The 20640-nt window shown below is 56.5% G+C and overlaps 1 protein-coding gene across 3 annotated transcripts; it reads right to left on the bottom strand.

Moving 5' to 3' along the window:
• Window positions 1–1941: 1941 nt before the first annotated feature.
• On the bottom strand, window positions 1942–14519 carry LOC121089578 (PILR alpha associated neural protein). 3 transcript variants are annotated; one of them, XM_040596920.1, is made up of 6 exons: window positions 14132–14519; window positions 7794–7862; window positions 7079–7641; window positions 6837–6918; window positions 6366–6584; window positions 1942–6231 (listed from the first exon to the last, which is right to left on the bottom strand). In XM_040596920.1, the coding sequence occupies exons 2-6, from the start codon at window positions 7808–7810 to the stop codon at window positions 6210–6212; spliced, it is 903 nt and encodes a 300-aa protein (XP_040452854.1). In that variant the 5' UTR covers window positions 7811–7862; window positions 14132–14519; the 3' UTR covers window positions 1942–6209. The 3 variants fall into 3 exon arrangements, with proteins under 3 accessions (XP_040452854.1, XP_040452852.1, XP_040452853.1); XM_040596918.1 differs by having other exon boundaries at window positions 7079–7644; window positions 14132–14517; XM_040596919.1 differs by lacking the exon at window positions 14132–14519 and adding an exon at window positions 13226–13526 and having other exon boundaries at window positions 7079–7644.
• Between the last annotated feature and the right edge of the window lie 6121 nt (window positions 14520–20640).

Genomic DNA, 20640 nt, shown 5'->3' with positions numbered 1-20640 from the left:
TGATTTAAATGGTTGCATCCACTCCTCCTGTCTCTCCTGTCCTCCTTCTGCATGCAGCTTGCCATTCCAGCTCCCTGTCGGAGAGCAAGATGCTAGGGAGATGCTGGGGAAAGAGGCAAGGCTGGAGACTGGAAGCGTGGGAGATGCTGGTGAAGGAGGCAAAGCTGGAGACTGGGAAGGGAGATGCTGGGGAAGGAAGCAAGGCTGGACACTGGGAAGGAGGCAAAGCTGGAGACTGGGAAGGGAGGGAGATGCTGGGGAAGGAGGCAAGGCTGGAGACCTGGAAGGGTGAGAGATGCTGGTGAAGGAGGCAAGGCTGGAGACCTGGAAGGTAGGGAGATGCTGGGGAAGCAGGCAAAGATGAAGACCTGGAAGGGAGGGAGATGCTGGGGAAGGATGTAGGGCTGGGACCAGATTGGAAGGGTGGGAAGTCAACACGAGTGGGTGGGCAAGAGTGATGTAGTGGGGAGTGGTGATGGGAAGGGACTAGAACAGCTTTTCAGGAATCCATAAGAAAATGGGGCAGCTCATGGAGCTCCTCCTGTGAGGCAGAGGGCGAGTCCTGGTGAGGAAAGGGACCGTTTGACTGAGTGCCTGCAGCCTCAGCCTGTGCCGAGAGGGCACCGGAGGGAGAGCACCTGATGACAGAGGAGTCAGCAAGAAAGGCTGAAGCTCTGGCTGGAAGCAGATGAGGTTTGTGCAAGACGTTCCACTGTGCTGATGAGTACACGAGGCTGTGATTTCAGCACAGTGAGAATCTCTCGCCTCCTCAGTCAAGTCTCTCCAGCTGCCCAGCCCCAGAGCCGCTCCATGTGGTTGACTAGACAGAATCAGCAGGGGGGGCAGGGAGCTGGTGACCAGCCACCTAAAGCAACAAGGGTGAGGGGCTTCGTCCTGCCACACTTGGCACAGGGGCAGCAGAGGTGCTGCCCAGTCTCCCATGTGTGCTTTCCCTGGGACAGCCACTGCAGGCACCTCTGCCCTCCGATGGGCCCGGGGCCACCTCCAGCCCACAGAGATGCTGTCCAGGGGACAGGGTGTCATGTGGAGGGGTCTGGCCCTGTGGCGGGACGTGGTCCTGGGTCCTTCCAGTGGGCAGAGACCCCAGGACAGAGTCCAAGGTCAGGGCTGGGGAGCCTGCTCCTTCCTCGGACAGTAAAGCAGCAGGTCAGGGACATCTCCGATGCCCGAAGGACCCGGACAGTGAGCGGGCAAAGGGAGGGGGGGGCGGGGACCGTCCCCAGCGTCCAGAAATCCTCCTACCATTGCTGGGGAGCAGCCCTTCAGGGCAGCCACCGTGCCCGGTACTGGTCTCAAGGACCCTCTCCGTGCCCACCCCAGCACCCAGCACAGCCGGGACTTGTGAAGTGGGGGAGTTGCAGGAGACAAGGATGCTTAATTACAGAGCAGCCCTGGAAACCAGCAACAGCAGCGGCACTGTGGCCAGGAGGGGAGGCAGCAGGGCTGTAAATAGAAATTGCGGAGGCAGCCGCGGGGAACAGCGAGGGAGGCTTCTGCGCCAGCATCACTCCATCTCCCTCCCTTCCCCTCAGCTTCTCTCACCTCTCCTGGCCATCCTGGCTCCCAGCACAGGCTGGTGTGGGACCAGCAGCCCCAAAGCATGGCTGGGAGGCAGTAGCTCCGGAGGTAGAACAGTCACCCTTGGTGGAGAAGGGGATGTGCAAGGCCTCCTCCATCAGGTGCCACCTCCCATGGAAATGCAGGAAGAGGGTCAAAGAGCCTCCTTGGCCAGCAGGGAGACCAAGGCAAGATGGATGTGGGGCCAAACTGGCCCATCTACCCCCTGCCAGGAGAGACTGTGAAATGCCAGATGCCTGAGTCCCTGCCCACTGCGGTCTGCCCAGGGCGAAGTCCCCCTCATCCCACCCTGACATCTCCGTCACGGCCTCTGCCACAGCAGCAAGTGCTCTGCTTCCAGTATTTTGCAAAGGTTTATTTAAAAATGTTGAAACTAACATCCCACAAGAATTGAATATTTCACCACAAGGAGAAGAGAATTCCTACAAAAATATATATCACAGCGCACAAGGGCAGGGGAGGAGGAAGAGCGAGACTGAGCGGGGAAGCAGGAGGGAGGACGGAGGGGAGGATGGGAGCCGCAGCAGAACGAGACCAAGTGGCAAAGGGAGAACAAGAAAGGAGTGGGGAGAGTGAAACAGTAGGAGAGGAGAAATAACTGGGAGGGAGACTGTGGCGCAGGACAGGAGTGGGAAATGGGGAAACAGTGGGAGAGGGAAAACAACAGGAAAAAAGGAGTAGAGAGCTGGCAGTCGGTGAAGGAAGGGGGTCCCCCTCTATGGTCTTCCCAAGGTAGGGGCAGGACTATGGGGAGACATCAGCAGGGGTGCAGCTGGGGGCTGGAATTTGGCCCGGGGCTTTTGTGCTGCAGGACTTGGCTCTAAGGCTGTGCCATCGACGTGGTTTGTCAGAGTGAAAAACCAAAACCGCAGTTTAATTCAGAACAGTGTGAAGGTGATTGTGTTTGAGAACTTGTGGGGAATGAACAAACCGCTCCTTTCCAAACGTTTTTCCTTATTGGGAAAGGGAGTGGGGAATGAAGGGGCCAGATTTGGAAGGGCACTTAGGTGCCGTTGAGGAAGAGGTAGATAACCCTCTCTGAAGCCGTGGGATGCTCAGCTGGATGCGAGTCCCTGGGAAGTGGACCGGAGGAGCGATGTGGAAGCAGTGCCTTCTGTTGCCTACCAGTTACCACCAACCAGATGGGAAAGCCCAAGCAGGATTTGGCCTCGTGGTCATACACTCTGGTGGGTAAACAGAGGGAGACTCCAGTGTCTGCTCCAAACCAGTACAAGGCAGAGGAGAGAGATCCTTCCCCAGACCTTCCCACTGCACTCATGGAAAGACCACCTTTGCACTAACGAAACCAGGACCCTCAAGGAGCTGAGCAGAGACATGGTTCCTCCAGCTCACCCACCCACCTGGATGTTCCCTTTTAATTGTGCAGAAAGGTTAGGCAGGCTCAGCCCAAGGCTGTGAACATTTTCCATTGGTTTCCCCACCCACTTTTCTCTCTGTGAAATTCCCACTGGAAAAAATGAATCCAAACCTTTCTCTTCCAGTCACCTAGAAGGCAGGGAAACCTGATAAGCTGTGACTGGGAAGGTGCTGGCCTCTGCCCTGGTTTGGAACTTGGTGCCGTCAGCCCATCCATGTGCGCATCTCGCAGTGTCAGCCTGGCCCAGGGCGAGGGGCTGCAGGCACGCTCTGGCTCCAGTCCGTGGTGGGGAAGATGGTTTCTAAGGCTCCAGCCATGGAGAAAACAGATCCAGTGAGATTATTTATTGACTGGAAGAACGTTTGTGTGCCCACATGTGTTTTGAACATTTTGTTCCAGGGACAAAATGTAGCAGGGCAGGACAATGAAGTTGTTTCCCGTATCTAACCTGTTTCATGTGAGAGAGTGGATGACTGTTCTAAAAACATGTTTGGCTAGAAAAATTGGTCTTGGAAAAGATGTTCAGCTTATCCAAGCTCCTGTCATTTGAATAGTTTTCTCTACTGCATTCTCCAGCTTCCCCCTTACCACAGTATCCGTGAAAAGCTTTGCTCCCTGGAGGTGCTTTGACCAAAACCAGAGGCACGTTAAAAGTGGAGGAAAAAACCCAAACCACCAAAATCTGATTTGTTTGCAGAGTTTACAAAAGCCTGGCCAGCTGAGCGCAGGGCTTCCCCACGTCAAGTGTTGGAAAATATTTCCACTGCATCTCCTGCAGCACCCTGCCGCTTTCTTACAGACCTGCTCTCCACGCCACGCGTGGGAAGGGAAAGTCCAGGGACAGCCCTTGAAGTGGTAGAGTCTAAACTCTGGCCTTATTTCAACAAGCCCTATTGATCAAAGAGCAATCTAATTAATCTGGTCTGGAAGATTATTTAAACCAGTTCAAGGCATTGTATTGTAAACTGCCAGCGCTGAGCAGCGCAGCCCCTTGCAGCCCACGTGTGGCTGCGCCAGCCGGAGGGGCAACAGCCCCGAGCTGCTCCCGGTTGGCAGGGGCAGCGGGCTGAACGTCCGCCAGAGCCCTGAACGGAGCCTGAGTAAGGAAAAGGCTCGGTAATAGATTGATCCAAGGTAAAGCAATAATATACCCTGCTATAAGCGGAGACTCAAACTGCACTTAGACTGGAGACCTCCAGAGTCCTTTTCCGCCTACATCTTTCAGCCATTTGCTGCTTTTAATAAGCCAGTAATTTTATTTGACCTGTCATTTTCTCCAAATCTCTACTGTTTTTTGTGACGCTTATGGCAATTTACACTCTCATTTAAATGTCCTTCACGGTGAGTCAGATGGGACCCATGATCACCCAATAGTTCAGCTGGGTAAATGGGCAGAACCAGGACTCTTATGAAATTCCCTGCGCTTTGTCCTATAAAGAACAGGCTTTTACTGAAGAGATAGAGGATGAAAGGGCCATTTCCTCCTCTCCAAGATGACTTTTGTTAGAGACTTTGAATGGTGCATTTGGGCCTTCAAATTGTGGGTGACTCTCCTGACTCTGGGCACATGAGCCCAGCAGCTGCAGGTGTTGCACGGTGCAGGGACAACCTGCCCTAAGCCTGCATCGCTGCCGCTCAGTGCCTCGTGGTGTGGCATCTGTGAATTGCTTCAAGGGTGCCCACAAAAGCTGATGGAGAGCAATGACTGTCATGAAGCTGAAATTTGCCATTTCGCAGTTCCTCAAAGGGACACCCAGGGGTCCACATGTAGGAAGAGGTTGAGATGGGCTGATCTGGCTCACCCACACAGCTGACAGCGCGGCCGCCTGCCCTACGGACCACCGCAGCCCCGAAGTACACGCTCAGACAACTGGTGTGCACCCGTACCTGTGCCATTGGTTTTGGTCCCCAGCCATCTGGAGCAAGACACTCACAAAAGTTGGCACCCCCCATATACCCTCTCTCATGCCCTTGGCAAGTGCTGCCTCAGGGGTCTCCAGTCACCTTCCAGGAGAGACCTGTCAGCAGTACGGGGCAGCCCTCCAAACGTTCCCAAGGTCAACTCAAAATTGCTCTTTGTCATCCCAGGCACAGTCACATCTGCTGCTTGTTGCCTGCGGCATGAGCGTCTGAAAGCAATTCCCTACCTCAGCCCGGCCAAAACTCGAGTTCATCATGCCCAGCTGTGCCTGCGTGCCATGCTTTAGCTGCTTCGGCAGCATCCCGATGCACAGGACGCTTGGTGAGTAACGTGATGGGCGGAGGGTCCACCTCGAATGTTCTGAAGGACATCACCACAGAATGATGTTCTCCAGAAAAACCTTGCTGAAGCAGGCTGGCGGGGTGGAGGGGGACAGCAAGGAGGCTTCCAAGAGATCAAGACATTTGGAAAGCTAAAGGAACGTTTTCCAACTTTAACTGGCAAGAGAAGTGGTGGAGGGGAGTAACCGAGAGAAAAAAAATTGGGGACAGAGAGATGAAGAAAGATACAAGCTGAAGAGAAAAAACAGAAGAGCGTTAGGCAGGAAGAAAATGGAAAGCCGTTAATATCTTCTGTCTAGGGGGGAGGTCACATTTCCTTCAAGGAAATGGGGTGCTGGGGGGGGCGGGTGCTGTGCAGGCCTCTCCTGCCCAAGCCTCACCCCCACTTGGGACCCTCGGGAGGGCCAGCGCCTTGGGAGCAGAAGAACCTGCCATCACCCACGTCCCGGCTCAGGGGAGCCCCAGCCCCGGCAGGCAATCCTGCAGCACCCAACTCCAACGCTCACTTCAAAGCACATGACATGGGAAGGGACACAGAGGGGGTTGGGGCCCACGGGGACAGGGGTACACCTTTCCACCTTGCCTACCCCCGATGTCAGGCATGCACTGGTGGGAGAGTCACGGAGATCCAAGCGTGTGTGTCTGCGTGTGTGCTAGGAGAGGGGCCGGGGGGCAAGATGTCACACCACCACCAGCCACCTCCCCTCCCACCATCCTGCTCTCTCATCACCCTGTTCTGCATGGGCTGGGGTGGGGGTGGGGGGGAGTCCCCAACCTTCCCCCAGCAGGTTGGAGGACCAGCCCATCCATTTGCCCAGGCACGTCCTGGTGGAGCGAGTGAGTAATGGTGGTGGTGGGCCGTGGCACAAGGAGGTCTTTTTTTTCCTGGGGTAGCAGAGGTGGCGGGAGTCTGTGCTCGCTGGCTGTGACGGGAGGGTGGGGGGAGCCAGCTCGGCTTCTCCCGTGAGCATCACAGGTTCACCAGTGGGATTCTGGGGGCAAAAGGGAATTGGAAATCAATTAGCAACGGGTGCTCACACTGCCACACTGCCCCCGTTAACCGGCTGGCTCCTCTGGCCTGCCCCAGCCCGCCCGTCCCCGCCGCCCCGGCTCACCGGCCACTCACCGGTTGAGCTGGAAAGCCGTGCTCTTCCCATGGCCCCCCAGTTTCTCCTGGCCCTGCCTGGACTCCTCCTGCTCAGGTGTGGGGGCCAGAGAGTCTCCGTAGGGTCCCAGGATGCTGACGGTGGTGGGGGAGAGGTCCGTGAGGGGCTGCTGGCTCTCCTGCTGCCTCCCACCGCTCTGCTGCCCCGAGTGACGCCGGCGCTTCTGGTTACGGTCCCAGCTTCGGAGAGAGACCAGGGGTGAGGCAGAGTGCCCACGTGGGCAAGCAGCAGTGCCCGCAGCAGAGAGGTTTGTGGGATCCCGCTACGCTTGGCCCGAGAGCCCAGCTCGCCATGTGCCAAACTTCGCAAGGGTTCGTGGCACCAGACCTGCATCCCTGGGGCAAGTGGCTCCCAAACCCACTGGCCCTCCTGCCCAGCCACATGCAGGCACTGGCGTGCTGACACCCTCCACCGGGCCAGCCCCCACTCACCAGAATTTGAATATAATCCCGGTGGCAACTAGGACAATGATGATGGAGATGGTGATGGTGACGTACAGCTGGGGGTCCACACCTGTGAGACAGAGGAGGAGAGGGGGGTGTGACGGCCACCCCCACCAGTCCCCGGAGAGCAGCAGCGCAAGGGGAGGTTGCTGCCAGGGCTCTTGTGAATTTCTGCAGAAGGAGCTGCTCCTGCGGGGACTGGGGGCAAAAGGAGCAAAGGGCAGATATACCTTCCCCCCGGGGCCCAAACAAGAAGGGCCGTAGGGTGGCCGGGGTCTCCCGCAGGTTGAGTCCCGCATTGTGCAGGAGCGAGTGGGAGTTGGGCTGCGCCGTTGCCATCCCGTGTGGTGACACAAAGGTGTATCCCAGCGGTGGGAAGCCTGGGTTGGCCGAATTGGTGTCCCCTCCATCCTCATCCGACACTGTGGGACCCCAGACGATGGCCCAGGGGTACTGGGAGGAGGGCATGCCGTCCTCAAAGCCAGAGGGGGTGGCAGGGCGGACTCCTGCTGCCTGGCGCCTCAGCCGCACGACGTGCCGCAGCTCTCCCCCCCGGGGGGGCAGGGACCGCTGGCGTGGCAGGGCAAAGCGAGCATCCCTCTCCGGCAGCGAGGTCCTGTCCCAAATGCAAATGGACCGTGGGGCTGAGGGGCTCCGACGGGTGCACAGAGGCCGAGTGGCTGCTGGACCCCGAGAACGAAGAGACCAGACGCCAGGAGGAGGGACGGCCAGGACCAGGAGGAGGAGATGCCAAAGCTGCAGGGAGTGGATGCAGGAGAGGAGTGGAGGCATCCTGCTGCAGGGCGGGGAGGAGGAAGAGGAGAGCCTTACGTGAGACATCCCTCCCATCAAAAAGCCAAGCCCGGAGCAGCCGGGAGCAGCCCACCACCCACGCTCCCGTCATCTTCCCGCATCACCAGTGAATGTGGGAAGCCGTGAACCTACCAAGCACTGGGCTCCATCTCAGATGCAACAGCGTCTTTGCTCAGCGAGGATCCCGTCTCATCTTCTTCACTGGGAACCAAAAGGGGGAGGCGTCAGCGTCGCCTCACCCGGCTGTGACCGCTGTCTCCCTGGAGGAGGCCACCTCCAAAAAAAGGGCAAGCTCCTGGCCCCAGTGGGAGGAGCAGCTGGGCACCCATGCACCTGCACGTGCCCCCGTCGTGCCCCCATCACCCACGCGCTCTGCCATGCAGAGGTGCATCGTCCCCCAACCCCGGCACCATGCAGCAGCACGCGCGTCAGCCTGTGCACATGGAAGCGAGGAGCAATCTCTGGAGCACACGTGTGGAGGCACATGCGCAGCTTCCGTGGGGACTCGCCCGTCTGAGGGCCGAGAGGGGGATTCGGCATCTTTGTTTGCTTATTGCTGGACCAAGTTGGAATCTTAATTCCTGTGTTTATTTATAGTGTAAAGCGTGTAATCCGTTTATTTAAAAAAGAGCCTCTTCATTGTGTGCCAGTGAGGGAGCGAGAGGGGAAGCACGAGAGTGATAAACCAAGGCGACTGAGAGAGTGAATCAGCGAGAAAAGTCCAGCCTTACTAAAGAATTTAAGAGCAAAAATACGCCTATCAAATATTTAGTGTTTACTTTCCTCTTAGCTAACATGGAATTACCTTCCCACACTCCTTGTCCTAGTGTCCTCCGCACTCTCCTGTCCCACCCTTCCTCTGCTGTTCCTCCCCCTTCTCTCCCACCTCCCCAGGGCGAGCAGCGCTAGGCAGCAGTGGGGACAGGGAGTGAGGGCTGGTCCCCCCCGGCCGGATTTCTGCACCGGCACCCTTTGGCATCGGTCCGGCAGCGGCACAGCTGCCCTTCATGCCGCCTGCCCCTTCCCTTGGCCGGGCACAGCGCAGTGCCAGCGCTTCCCTGCAAGCCATTGTGTGCCTGACCTGGGATCCTCTCTGCAACAAAGGCTGCATGCACACACGCACACAGAAATCATTCACGATATTCAGCTCGCTCCCTCCTCGTGAAGGGGAAAGCACGAACGCCGACAGCCCACGGTCATGCTCTTCCGTGGCTGCTGGGCTGCAGAAACGGGGATGCTCGGCCGAGGCAGCCAACGTGGAGGGCAAGCCCGCACCTCGCACCTCCCCGGGGGTTCCTGCCGTCCCCTCCTGCCCGGCTCATGCCCTGATCCAAAACCGCAGCCCCTCCCCAACGGGGGGCTTCCCCTTGCTGTGGGAAGAGCCCGCCTGCTGTAGTGAGGGGACTCATGCCCCTGCTGTCCACCTGAGGATAGGGGCTGGGAGGAACAGCACCCAAGAGCGAGTGGCTGTCTAGCTCCTGCTGCATTAACTGGGGATATTTTTAGTTTCTTTCTGTTAAATATTTAAACAAAGTTCACAGGGAAAAAAAGGAATTGTCAGCTAATGTGCCCTGCCCTTCCCTCCAGGGCAAGATCAGTCTCCGGAGGGATCCTGAGATGAAGATGAGGAGAAAAGAGCAGCTATTCTCAGCATTTCTTTGTACTTTGCTCCTGAACCTCTTTAGCCGTGGAGGGGGCTCAGTATTAAAGTGCAGCTCTGCAGAGAAGCAGCAGAATGGAGCAAGTTTCTTCCCAGGCCAGAGGCTGGCGAGGTCTTGGCCATCTGGATTATGGTCACGATGCCATGGAAGATCATGACTGGCAACACAGATTCGTGACAGAATCCCTTTAGGACTTTGGAAAAGGAGGGAATTCCAAGCATCAGGGACCTCCTCAAGCGAGTCCCCAGGTTAGAGGGCACCCAAACGCCACAAATGATCTCAAGGTGGCCTGGGGCCGTGCCTGGGACTCACCGTGGGACAGCAGCTCCCTGGGGTGAAAAGCCTGCTCTGCTCGTGGCATGGCACTCTCCGTTACAGCTCCGGGCCTGGGGGCCTGGGGGCTGTTTTGCATCAGGCAAGAGGAGACTCTCGGCAGTGCCAGCCTTGGAGCGGAGATCTGCTCCGGGTGCAGGCAGACCCCTGTGCGTGCCAGCCCCGTGGAGGAGCGCGGTACGTCAGGGGTGTACTGCTTCTAACGCGATGGCTCCACCAGCGCCTGGGTGTAGGGGCAAGGCGTGTTGGGTCACCCAGCTCACTGCCCCCTCCCTCCTGCCTGTTGGGATGTTTTATGACGAAGCCCTCGCTGTAGCTCTCGGCTGAGGTTGCGAGCCCCAGCAGCAGCACCCCAGGCCATGGATTCCCAGGGTCCAAAAGCCTCGGAATGAGCAACCCTACAGAGCCAAATCCTGAATTGCTTTCACACCCAGTAGTCTGAATTTCTGCCCTATCAAGCACGTAATGGCCCTAACGGGAGCTGAGGGGAAGGAGCGAGCCCCAGTGCCGGCCTCCTCGTGTACGTGTAATGCTGTGGCAGTGACAGCCGGGCGCCCTCAGACCCCAGGCATCACTGTGCGTGGGTCCTTCTGCTGACGGTGAGGGGCAGGTGAGCCCCACATGCCCCGACCCCAACGGTGGCTCCAGCTGAGTGCCCCAACGAGGCCACGTCAGCCAGTCTCAGTCAACGCACCCCGGCTGGCTGATCATCTCGTGGCCAGAGAGCAGCTGGGGGAAGCACAGAGGTGTCTCCCCTAGCATGAACGCCGTGCGAGCGAAGGAAGGTGTCAGGTGGAGATGCCAGCCGGCGCGGGCTGGACTCCACGGCACATGTAGCGTGGATGTCCCGGCGGCTTGTTGACAAAGCAGCAGCCAAGGCGCGTCGGCGGCAGCCTGCAGTGAGCCGCCGGCAGTGGGCATTGCGCCCCGGGCACGGACCCTGCTGTGCTGGAGGGCAAGCGGGTCAGCTCGGTGTGCAGCTCCCGGTACGGATGCTGAGTAAACCCGTAGCTCCTCAGAGAGAAGAAGCCAATGCTTCCACTACCTGGATGTATAAACCCCAGTATCCACACAGCCCTCAAGGGTTCAAGGGGCCTTTGTGTGCCAGAGCAGAGAGACTGGATTCCTGCACCAGTACCACATGGCATGGCTCTCGTTTTCAGATCTGTTTCCCAAGTCTAATTGTGATGAAAATGGACAAGGCTACGCCCAGGGTCCAGAGACAGACCTGGGTATTTTCACTCTAGGTACAGAGCCTTCATTGCAGCGTTCCAGTCCTGTGATGCACAGATGACAGAGTGTGAATGACAAAGCTATTTCCCCAGGGCACTTCATTGAGCTCAGTTTGTGAATCTTGGTGCTTGAAAGCCGTGAGTAAGAATTACACTGCTCTTTGCTTCTGCATATGGATCCCACTACTGGTCCAGAGCAGAGATCCCTGGGGCTAATCTATTAGGAGCCGCTCTTGTTGCATTTGCAGGGTGGAAGCACGAATCCTGCTGCTGTTCCCCAGCGTCAGGGACCCAGCTGTGCTTCCTCCCTCTTTGTAAGCCTCCCGCAGCACGGACCCGCCGCTGCTGGGAGGTGAGAAAGCAGATCGCAGCAGCCATGCCCCAAAGCGTGTTACCCGGTTCACCAAGGGGGCTGGGAACTGACAAGCTAAGTGATGGCTAGGAGCAAAACCTGCTGCGCCCCTGCTCTGGGCAGGGAGCACAGACTAAACCCCGAATGTGACACCCTGGGCTCCAGAGTTCAGGGGCTACCACGCCCAGGGAAGCCCTAGGACTTGCTGCCCATAACTCCTCTGTGGCCAGGACTCTTGCATACTGTGGTCCCAAAGATAAATCCTCTCCAAACATAAAAGCCGTCACAGGAATAACAGAGCCGAGGTGCCGGCCGTGTGCAGGCAATACCACGCCGTAGATCCCTTGCATCAAATGCCATCTGTAACCTTCTGCTACAAAATGCTGAAGTTTGACAAATTCAAATGAGGAACAATACTATTAATAAAGAGGGTCATACACTAGCACAAATGCGCCCAGGCAGGCGGTGTGTTCCCTCCCGCCTGGAGCCTTCGCGTGGCTGTATTTCTAAAAGAGATGCTACAGTTCGATCAGAAGTTATGGGCTTGATGCAGAAAATGAAATTGGTGAAATTCTCTGGCCTGTGCTCTGCTGTAGGTCAGGCTCGATGATCAAAATGGTCCCTCCGGCCTTAAAATCTGAGAATCTCCCAGCTTTCTGGCTGCCTAGGCAAGATCAGCCCTGACTGGAGAGCAATTGGATGAAGCCGAGCATACACAAGCCGTGTTAGCCAGGAGCGGGTAGAGTCTCCTTCCATCCGGGGATGGGAAACGAGTTGCACCCGATTCTGTCTGACTCGGCTGGCAGATGATGATCTATCTGTATTTTTGTAACATCTCGAGCTTGACTGCTGTGATACTGTGCCTCTAGGAATGAAGCTGTCTGCTCTCCGAGCGCTCCAGCTAGTTCAGAATGCAGCAGTCTGTTTGCTCGGTGACTCGAGCTGCCGGGAACGCATCACCATGCCTCTCTGCACCCCACATCGCATCACCTTCGGGCACAGAGTCTGGTCCAAGGTCTCCAAGCCAGCATTCAAAGCCCAGCATGGGACAGGCCCCAGTGACCTAAGCAATCAATCACCTCTCCTTATGCAGCGATGACCTCACATGACGGATATATTCCACTGGAACAATGAAATTGCCAACCGGTTTGGGGAGAGGGGTAAGGGATGGAAGAAGGGGAAAGAGGCTTATGACCCTGAGGAACAGAACATTCACAAGAGCTGGGCCAAGATTATGAAACTTACTGCCGGCTGAAATAACGCTCGCCATTAGCAACCCCACAGCACCGAGAGCTTCATGCAAATCCTTCCTTCACCCAGCTCCCCCCCCCCCCCCAGCAATGATCCCACTCAAAATAGTGATAAAAAATCAAAACAAACCTGAGGAGGACCCAGCCCTCCTCGCAGAGAAAGAACGCTAGGTTGGTTGTCATTTTTTAACTCCCAGCCAGCATTAAGGGCTATGGTGACAGCTGCCGATACTAGGCTGTGCTCTGGGACCGTAGAACCTAGCAGCTATCTCCAAGCACCCAGCAGAGCAAGTTTAGGCACAGTGAGCCCCCCCCCTCCACACTGCCCGGTGCCCCAGGCACCCCACGCCTATATTCTTCTCAGTGGCCATGAACATCCCAGAGCTGGTGGTCCAAGAGGCAGAGATGCAGGCATTTCTGGTTTGGTAGCTGGAAGCGTGAACCCCGGTGCCGGCGAGAAGGGGTTATATATATGTCCTGCTGTATTCGGCTGGGTGGGGACGGGGAAAGGGAGGAATCCCAGAAGAGCTACCCCAGGGAGGTAATTCTGCTGCCCTTGGAGGAGTTTTGGCAGCTGGGAGCAGGAATCCGAATGCTGGTGCCCTGGGCTGGGAGATGCCGAGGCCACCCAGGGAAGGAGTTCCCGCTGCGTGGGGTTCAGGGGGCGACAGCCCCGAGTGGGCTGGGGCTGGGGGATAGCAGCCTGAATGCAGTGGCTCACGTCAGGAGGCTCTACCTGGCATCTGAGGCTCAGAGGGTTGGTGGCAGCGCCCAGGAGGATCCGGCAGGACCGCGGAAGGGCTGACACCGCTTGCCCTGTGTCAGTGCGGGTCCTGCAGCGTTCGGTGACCGCCGGTGGGAATTGCTGTGCCAGGGCACCAGGCGAGCACTTACGGGCTGGGTCTGGAAATCCGGGGCTGGGGCAGAACCGGGGCTGGAAGGGCGATGGTGCATTTGGACGTCTGAGGGAATGAGCGTGTGAAGCCCATGAATGGTCCTCTGAGCTCAAGTCTCCTGCATTTGGGAACTGTGAGTGTGGCCCCTTTCCAAGCAGCACTCTAGGATGCCGGTCCCCTGCCATCTAGTGCCTGCCTGCAATACATGTCATGAGTCTGCCAATCTTCTGCCTCCCAGTTTCCTACTGTTCCCGGGCATCCGAGTGCTTCAGGTGCTGAGTCTCCACGGCTGAGCGGCTCCCCCTGGCACGGTGCACCCCCGGCCAGCCGGGGGAGGGACTGACCCCTCCGGTTCCTTCCTCCAGCTGCGCCAATTTGGCTGAAGTCGCCTTCCTCAGCGCAGGCTCCAGTGCTCCAGCACAACAGGTTTTGTGATGGAGCCCAGAGCTGGAGGGCGAGAGGCAGCGATGCCTCGGCTGTGCCCCCTCCCTCCCCGCCCCTCGGGCACCCCCTGCCCCAGACTGAGCGGGGGTGGGGGGTGGGGGGTGGTTAGGAAGGAGATAGCCGGCTAGAAGGAGACAGAGCACCTAGATGGGGAGAGGGAAAAGAAAAACGGGGGAGAAAGGACACAGGGAAGGAGACGGGGAAAGATGACTTGGAGCCGGGCGTGCATCCCTCCCTGCCCCTCGCCCCCGCAGCCCCATCGCCGCCCCGTCCCCAAGCCCGGGCTGGGAGGATGAACTTACCTTGCGGGGAGCCGAGTGGGGCGCAGCCGGGGCGGCGGAGCAGGGGGCTGGGGGAGCACAGCTGCTGCTGCCGGTGCCTCTCATGGCCAGGACGAAGGAAGGAGAGGAGGAGGAGGAGGAGGAGGAGGAAGGTTTGATGAGGCTGAGCCCTGGCTGAGGGAGAGGGAGCGAGAGATGCCTTGAAATAAACAGCTGCCGAGGACTGGTCCAGCCCCTCTTTCTCTCTCTCCGTCTCTGTCTCTCTCGCTCGCTGCCTGCCGTTAACCCCATGGCTGCTGGCACGGGCGCGTCCGGCACCGTGCCCCCCGCTGCAGCCCGGGGAGCCGGGCGGGGGAGCCGGGCGGGGGGCACCGCGTGTCCCCCCCCGGCCCGGGAGCCCCCTGCCCCGCCTGCGACGGCTCCTGCCGGTGCCGCCCGCGCTGCGCTCCCGCCACCCCGCGCCCGCCGCCCGCCGGACCTGCCCCCCGCCGCCTCCCGCCGCTGCCCGCTCAGCCCGGCTCGGCTCGGCACGGCTCGGCACGGCACGGCACGGCTCGGCTCGGCTCGGCTCGGCCCGGCCCCGCTCCCCCAGCTCGTCGGTTATTTCGGGATCTTCACAGGAAGCGATTAGGTTGCCATGGAGAGAGGTGTCTCCAAGGGACCCGTCGCTCCAGCTCGCTCCAGCGAATGCCACCCCCGAACGGGTCCGTCCTTGGGGGCGGAGGCCCCCCGCCCCGGGATCCCCCTCCCCCGGGCCGCCCCCCGGGCTCACCCCCCCGCCGCCCCCTCCCCGCCCCGCAGCAGCCCCCTCGGGGAGATGCCACCCCCCGGCCGCCGGTCCCGCCCCCCCGTCGCCCCCGTCCCCGCATCCATCATCCCCGGGCTTGGCGCCGCCGTACCGGGGCGGCTGCCCGGCGGGTGGGCGGCGGGGGCTGGCCGAGGCTCACGGGCAGCGCCCAGAGCCGCCCACGCGTGGGCCGGGTGGGACACATGGGTGCTGTGGGGAGCAATGGGGGGTGTGGGTGTGTGTCTGTCCAAGGTGGGTTTCCCCGTTGAGGGATCACCCAGGTCGTTTGAACGTGTCCCCAAGCGTGTTTTTTGCCGGGGATGGATGGGATGTGTCTGGAAATGGCAGGGATGTGACAGCGAAAGTAAAGAAGCTGATTTGCCTTTGAGGGGCCGGGTATTTCATGGGGAAAATCTCCCTCCACCATCAAGTACCAGACAGAGAGCACAGTCCAAATCAGAAGGGAGCAGCTCAGCAACCAACAGGCGAGAGAAGAAAGTCAATGACAGAAAGACAGTTTCCACTCCAGGGTCTGAAATATGAGGAAGCAAAAAAGTAATTTCCTCAGATCCTCAGAAACAATCAAACTTTTCATCATAAAGCAACGAGGAAAGACTGCGACTGACCCTGGGAAAAAACAGAAAGAAATAGTAGAGACAGCACCGAGCTGTAAACCAACCTGCCGTTGCCTCAGGAGCGGGCACTGTGACAAATGGACACAGCACCAGTCCTGAGCACAGCAGGATGCCTGCGGCAGGTCATGGCAACTTCGGACAGAGTCCATTGTTCTCCATCAGGCCTCCCAGAGCTCCCGTGCTAGCAAACCAGGCTGATCCAAGATTTCCCATGTTGGGATGTTCCGAGTTTTGCACGTGTTTGGGAGAGTCAACAGGTTTTTCACGTGTTTGAGAGTAACACTGGGGTGTGTTTGGGCGCATCAGCAGGGGGATGCAGTTGTGTTAAGGCATATGGTCGCTGGGAGGTTGGGGCCTGGGAGCACGGTGCTGGCGGGGTGGGGGAATGTCATGTCACGTCGCTATCTGGGTCTGTGTGAGACACGGTGCCATGGTGTGTCAACAGGCACGCACATGGCTGAGCCCCCCAGCTTTTGTCCTCTTCATGTACACGAGGCTTTATGTCAGAGATTATCCAGGCTTCTGTCACATTCTACAGCCTTTTCATCTCCAGCCCTCCCGGGACTTGTACAAATGATGTGCGCAGAGCTCGCTCAGCAAGCTCTCGCACGTGCATCCCAAGAAACCACCTGTACAGACACGGCCGGGGATGTGGCGGTGCGGCATGAGGCGGCATTCCTCTTGCCTTGCCTTCTGTGCTTCTCCTCCTGCTTTCTCACCTGGGAGTAGCAGAGGGTAGAAGGCTCTGGAAGGGGCTACATCAGCCATGCGGGCTCTTTCTGACCTTTTCAAGTCCTGACAAATGTGTTTAGTATAATTGGGAAGCACAAAACAGATGAGAAATTTCAACCAGGGAAAGGTCAGTTAAAGGGTGAAAATCCAAATGATGCAAACACTGAAAATCCCCTGACGAGCAAAACTACAGAAGGAAGTCAAAGAAGCCAGAGAGATGAGAGAGAACGAGGATGCAGGGACCAAGGAAACCCTGGGAGATGGTGGGAGGGGGTCAGGAAAGCCATCGAGGTGACAGAACAGGGGGCACAAGGGCTGATGGCACTCATATCCCTCGTACGTGCTACAAAGGGAATGGCTTGCTTGTTTCGGAGCATAGGTTTAGAGAAGCAGGGTGGCAACAGGAGGTACTCCGGATGGGCTGGGCACAGAGTGATGTAAATGTAAAATTGCAGGGAAACTTGAGGGGAGAGGTGGAACCAGGTGGGCTGACAGGGGAGCAGTTGGGTAGCTGCGGAAGGAGGATATGAGCGTGACGTCTAGTATAAAGTATTACACTGAAAATGTTAATGTGAGAGTGATGTGGTGATGGAAAGAAGACGGAGATGTAAAAATTATCTCTGCCCAGGATTCAAATGAGGAGTCAGCATATGAGGACCATGAAGTACCTCCCTGCCCAGCCACACCTGGGAAGGATATGAGGCTGCTATTTCTGTCTGGCGGAGTCACTTCTAAATCACCACATGCAGATCACCTACACCCAAGAGTCCTGGGGCCAAGTGGCCCGCTCCTGCTGCTCTTAGCATTGGTTCTGAAGGGCAGAGAGACCCATGTGTTGCCCTGCTATCTGCAGAACTTGGTCTCTGTTAGTCGCCACGGGTTGGACACAAGAACCAGAGTCTAAAAAGGTAAATAAGCACCAAGAAGTTGTATGAAAACTGTCAGCCTGACAGAGGAGAGAGACGCTGTCGGTGCCTGCACTGGAAGAGAATCCATAGCCATGTTGCCAGGCAGCACCCCACAGGTCGGAGCAGCGCAGCCAGCAAGCCAAAATAATTAAGCAGAAAATACTGGGAAAGCTGCGTATGTTAGAGATCGGTGGAGGAGAAGCCCGGCGACACAGGCTGTAGACCAAGAGGAAAGAACTCAGATGTGGCCAACAGTGGAAAGGGTGTCATTGAGATACCCCAGTTGAAGGTGTGGTAGTGGGAAGTATAGAATATATAGGAAACAAGTCCATCGAGAACCCAGTTTCCTCGGCCCCGCTGCTCACCAAGCAACTGGTTAATAAGCTCTGGCATATCAGAGACATCCCAGAAGACTGGCAGAGAGCTGTGCCCTGCCAATATTTGAAAAGAGCGAACAGAAGACCTGAAACTTTCTAGGCAAAGCAGAAAAGAGCTGATACGAGATTCTCCAGTTAATGCCAATCAGCCTGATTTGGAGGAAACCAATCTTGCTGCAGAAACTTGTTTTGTTCTTGCCGGTCTTTGATGTGACTACAGATTTGTTTGGAAAAGATGATGGCTTAGATCTATCCAGGCTTCTGGTAGCATTAATATCTGAAAGCATGCTGATGAGAAAAAAGTAGCGTTATGCAATGCAGGAGGTTAAGTGGGCTGGTTAACTCCATTTAATGGCCTGCAGACGCCAAGGAGCTCATCCCTGAAAACCCACCATGGAGCAGCAGTGTTCCTTACATGGATGCCCAGGAACGAGTCCTGGGTCAGGTATGACTCACCATTTTATTCAGTGCTTGGTGAGCAGGTACAGTTCATTCTGACACGATTTACTGAGGACACAAATATTGCTGGAGTGTTAAAAATAATGAGGATAGGACCAGCACAGAATGACCTACTGCACTCGGTAAGGTGGTCATTCTCATAAAACGTCTCCTCAGATAGTCGAGAGCAAATTGTACGGCCGTGAGCAGAAAAAATGTCCGTATCTACAGAGAACAATTTCCCACCCTGAAAAGAGGTGATCTGAAAAGGATTTAGTGATCCTAACTGGCAGAAAAGCCCACCTGAGGCCAGGCTGCAGCAATGGATCTAAGTGATCCCTGGCTGTGCAAAGACAGAAGGAAGGAAGAGCAGTGCGGGGATGATCAAGCCTCTCCCTGTATCTGGGTAAGTCCCATGCTGGAAAACTGCACCGCTTCATGCTCCATATTTTAAAAATAACTTTGAATCAAAGGTGATCCGAAGGCTGGATATCTCAGTAATTTAAAGAGGTCAACCTGTTTAATGTATCAAAAAGCAGAACGAGACATGACTTGCTTGCAGTATCGCTTCCTTCCTGGGGAAAAGTCTACCAGGTATTTTGGCAGAGAATAACAAGAGCCAGCCACTGGAGAGTGATTAATCACGGAAACAAGCTACCAAGTGAAGTGCAAGATCCTCTCTCTCTTCTGGAGTCTTTGAATCACAACTGGAGGCCTGTCTGGAAGCTGATTCCTGGTCTGCAAAATCCTGCGGGCTGCGAGCGCGGGTCGGAGGGAGAGTTACAGTCCAGTTACCCTCTTTTAAACTCCTGTAAGCAGCTGCTGTCAGGTGCCTTTAGGTGCACCAAGGTAGAGGTCTTATGACCCTGTGTGCGTTAGGGCAGCACACGTTACAGGGTTAAAAACCTTCTGGATCATGTTGGTACCTGAGCGATGCACCCCAGCCTCCTTTGTCCTTACAGTGTTTTTTGTCTCGGAGTCTGTGCTACACACAGTTATGAAAAATAGTCTCAGAAGATGTGACCCTAGCTATGTTTGGAAGAGGACTGGGGAAAAAATATCATCAGTGTTTTGACAAGTTATTTGGATTCTGCGGTGGTGAAGAGAGAAACAACCTAGAATGAGCCAGTACGGCTCTACGGGCTTTAAAGTGGGACAGCGAGCGCATAGGGAAGAAGGTGGATCTACAGTGCAAAGAGCATGGAGGTTTCTTTCTGGGAAGATCAGAGTGAGATCAGAAGAGAAGGATGATGCGAGGGGTGGTTACAGCAAGGATTAGAAATTGCAGACATTCAGAAATAACAACGCAGAACCTCCCCGTGTCATGAGATTTATCTTAATATTATGGAATGTTGTAAAGACTTGCTTTTGCCTGCACTCTTCGCCTCCTACTTGAGACTCTTTAGGTTACATGAAAATCACATTTCACAGTTTCCCTGTGACCGTAAAGATAGGCGTTTGCTTTGTGAACGAAGTGGAAGCATGAGAGCTAATGACTCTGGGAGCCTGGAATTTAATCTCAACAGCCAGCAGCTTGACCTAGGGACGAGGCAAAGGCTTTGCTAGGTTGCAGGGGTGTTCCCATGACGCGCTCTCACGAGAGTTTGCCTATTTTAGGAAGATGACGATCTTCTCATTTGGAGAGCTCAGGATCCCATTCATTCAAAGGACTTTCTGGTCTTTGCCCTTGTTTTAGCTCCATGTGGGATGCAGAAGGAGCAGACAAACGGCGGGGAGCCAGCACAGGGCGCGGGACCCAGGAGTCGGAGCAGAGGAGGAGGACAGAGCGCACCGCGTAGCTGGGATGCTCGGGCTGCCTGGCTTTATCTGACTAATAATGAAAGGCAGCAAGCATGTCAGGGAGTGTGAGAGAAGCAGATCGATAGGGAGATAAAACCAAGATGGAAGAAGCTGGTGAGGGGGTGGGGAAGAGAGTAATAGAACACTACAAATCAGCAGGGTTACGTTTGAACCTGATTTGAATGCACTGGGCGGTGGTGTAAGTGAATAGAGCAGGTGTAAGGCTACGGTGGATGAGACTTAAATACAGAAACAGAGAGGGAAAAGTAGGAAGGAGATAGTCCTCATGTTAATACCTCCCTGTAACCTGCCTTCACAGCTCTGACCCAACCTTACAAGCCCCGCTTCTCCCTTAATCCTGATATATGGAGAAGCCCAGATGTCGCCAGCTCGAGAACACAGGCTGATAACCTTTCCCTGCTTCCCTGGGCCACCATGATCTTCAGCCTGTCCTGAAGATGCACCTGTTGGGTAAAACGCGTCTCGGTGACATTTTGCCCGACAGAGTGCAGGAGATGCTCCTTACCACCGCGCTCCCGAGGAGCTGGGGCAGGACAGCTGCTGGCGATGCCCTGAGCAGGTGGGTTCGGGTACACGGGTACATACCAACGGCAGCTGACCAGAGAAGCCTCTTGGTTCTGCTCCAGATTTTTGAGGCAAATGAACCTGAGACATCCCAAAGCTCAGGGGGCATCAGAGCACACAAACAAAACCATGCTCTGCCAGAACAAGGCTGGGTACCTTCCCCTGCTAGGGCCCCTCTTTGCCTCCCTGGCCCAGGCACTGAGCTGCTTTGCTCCTTCTGTCTGGAATTACTTCTGAGTGATGCCCACCTAATTCCCGTGGCACGACC

The sequence above is a fragment of the Falco naumanni genome, chromosome 5, assembly GCF_017639655.2.
Source record: "Falco naumanni isolate bFalNau1 chromosome 5, bFalNau1.pat, whole genome shotgun sequence".
Lineage (NCBI taxonomy): Eukaryota > Metazoa > Chordata > Aves > Falconiformes > Falconidae > Falco > Falco naumanni.
The sequence above is the reverse complement of the archived record's forward strand: the minus strand, read 5'-3'. Positions and strand labels throughout refer to the sequence as shown.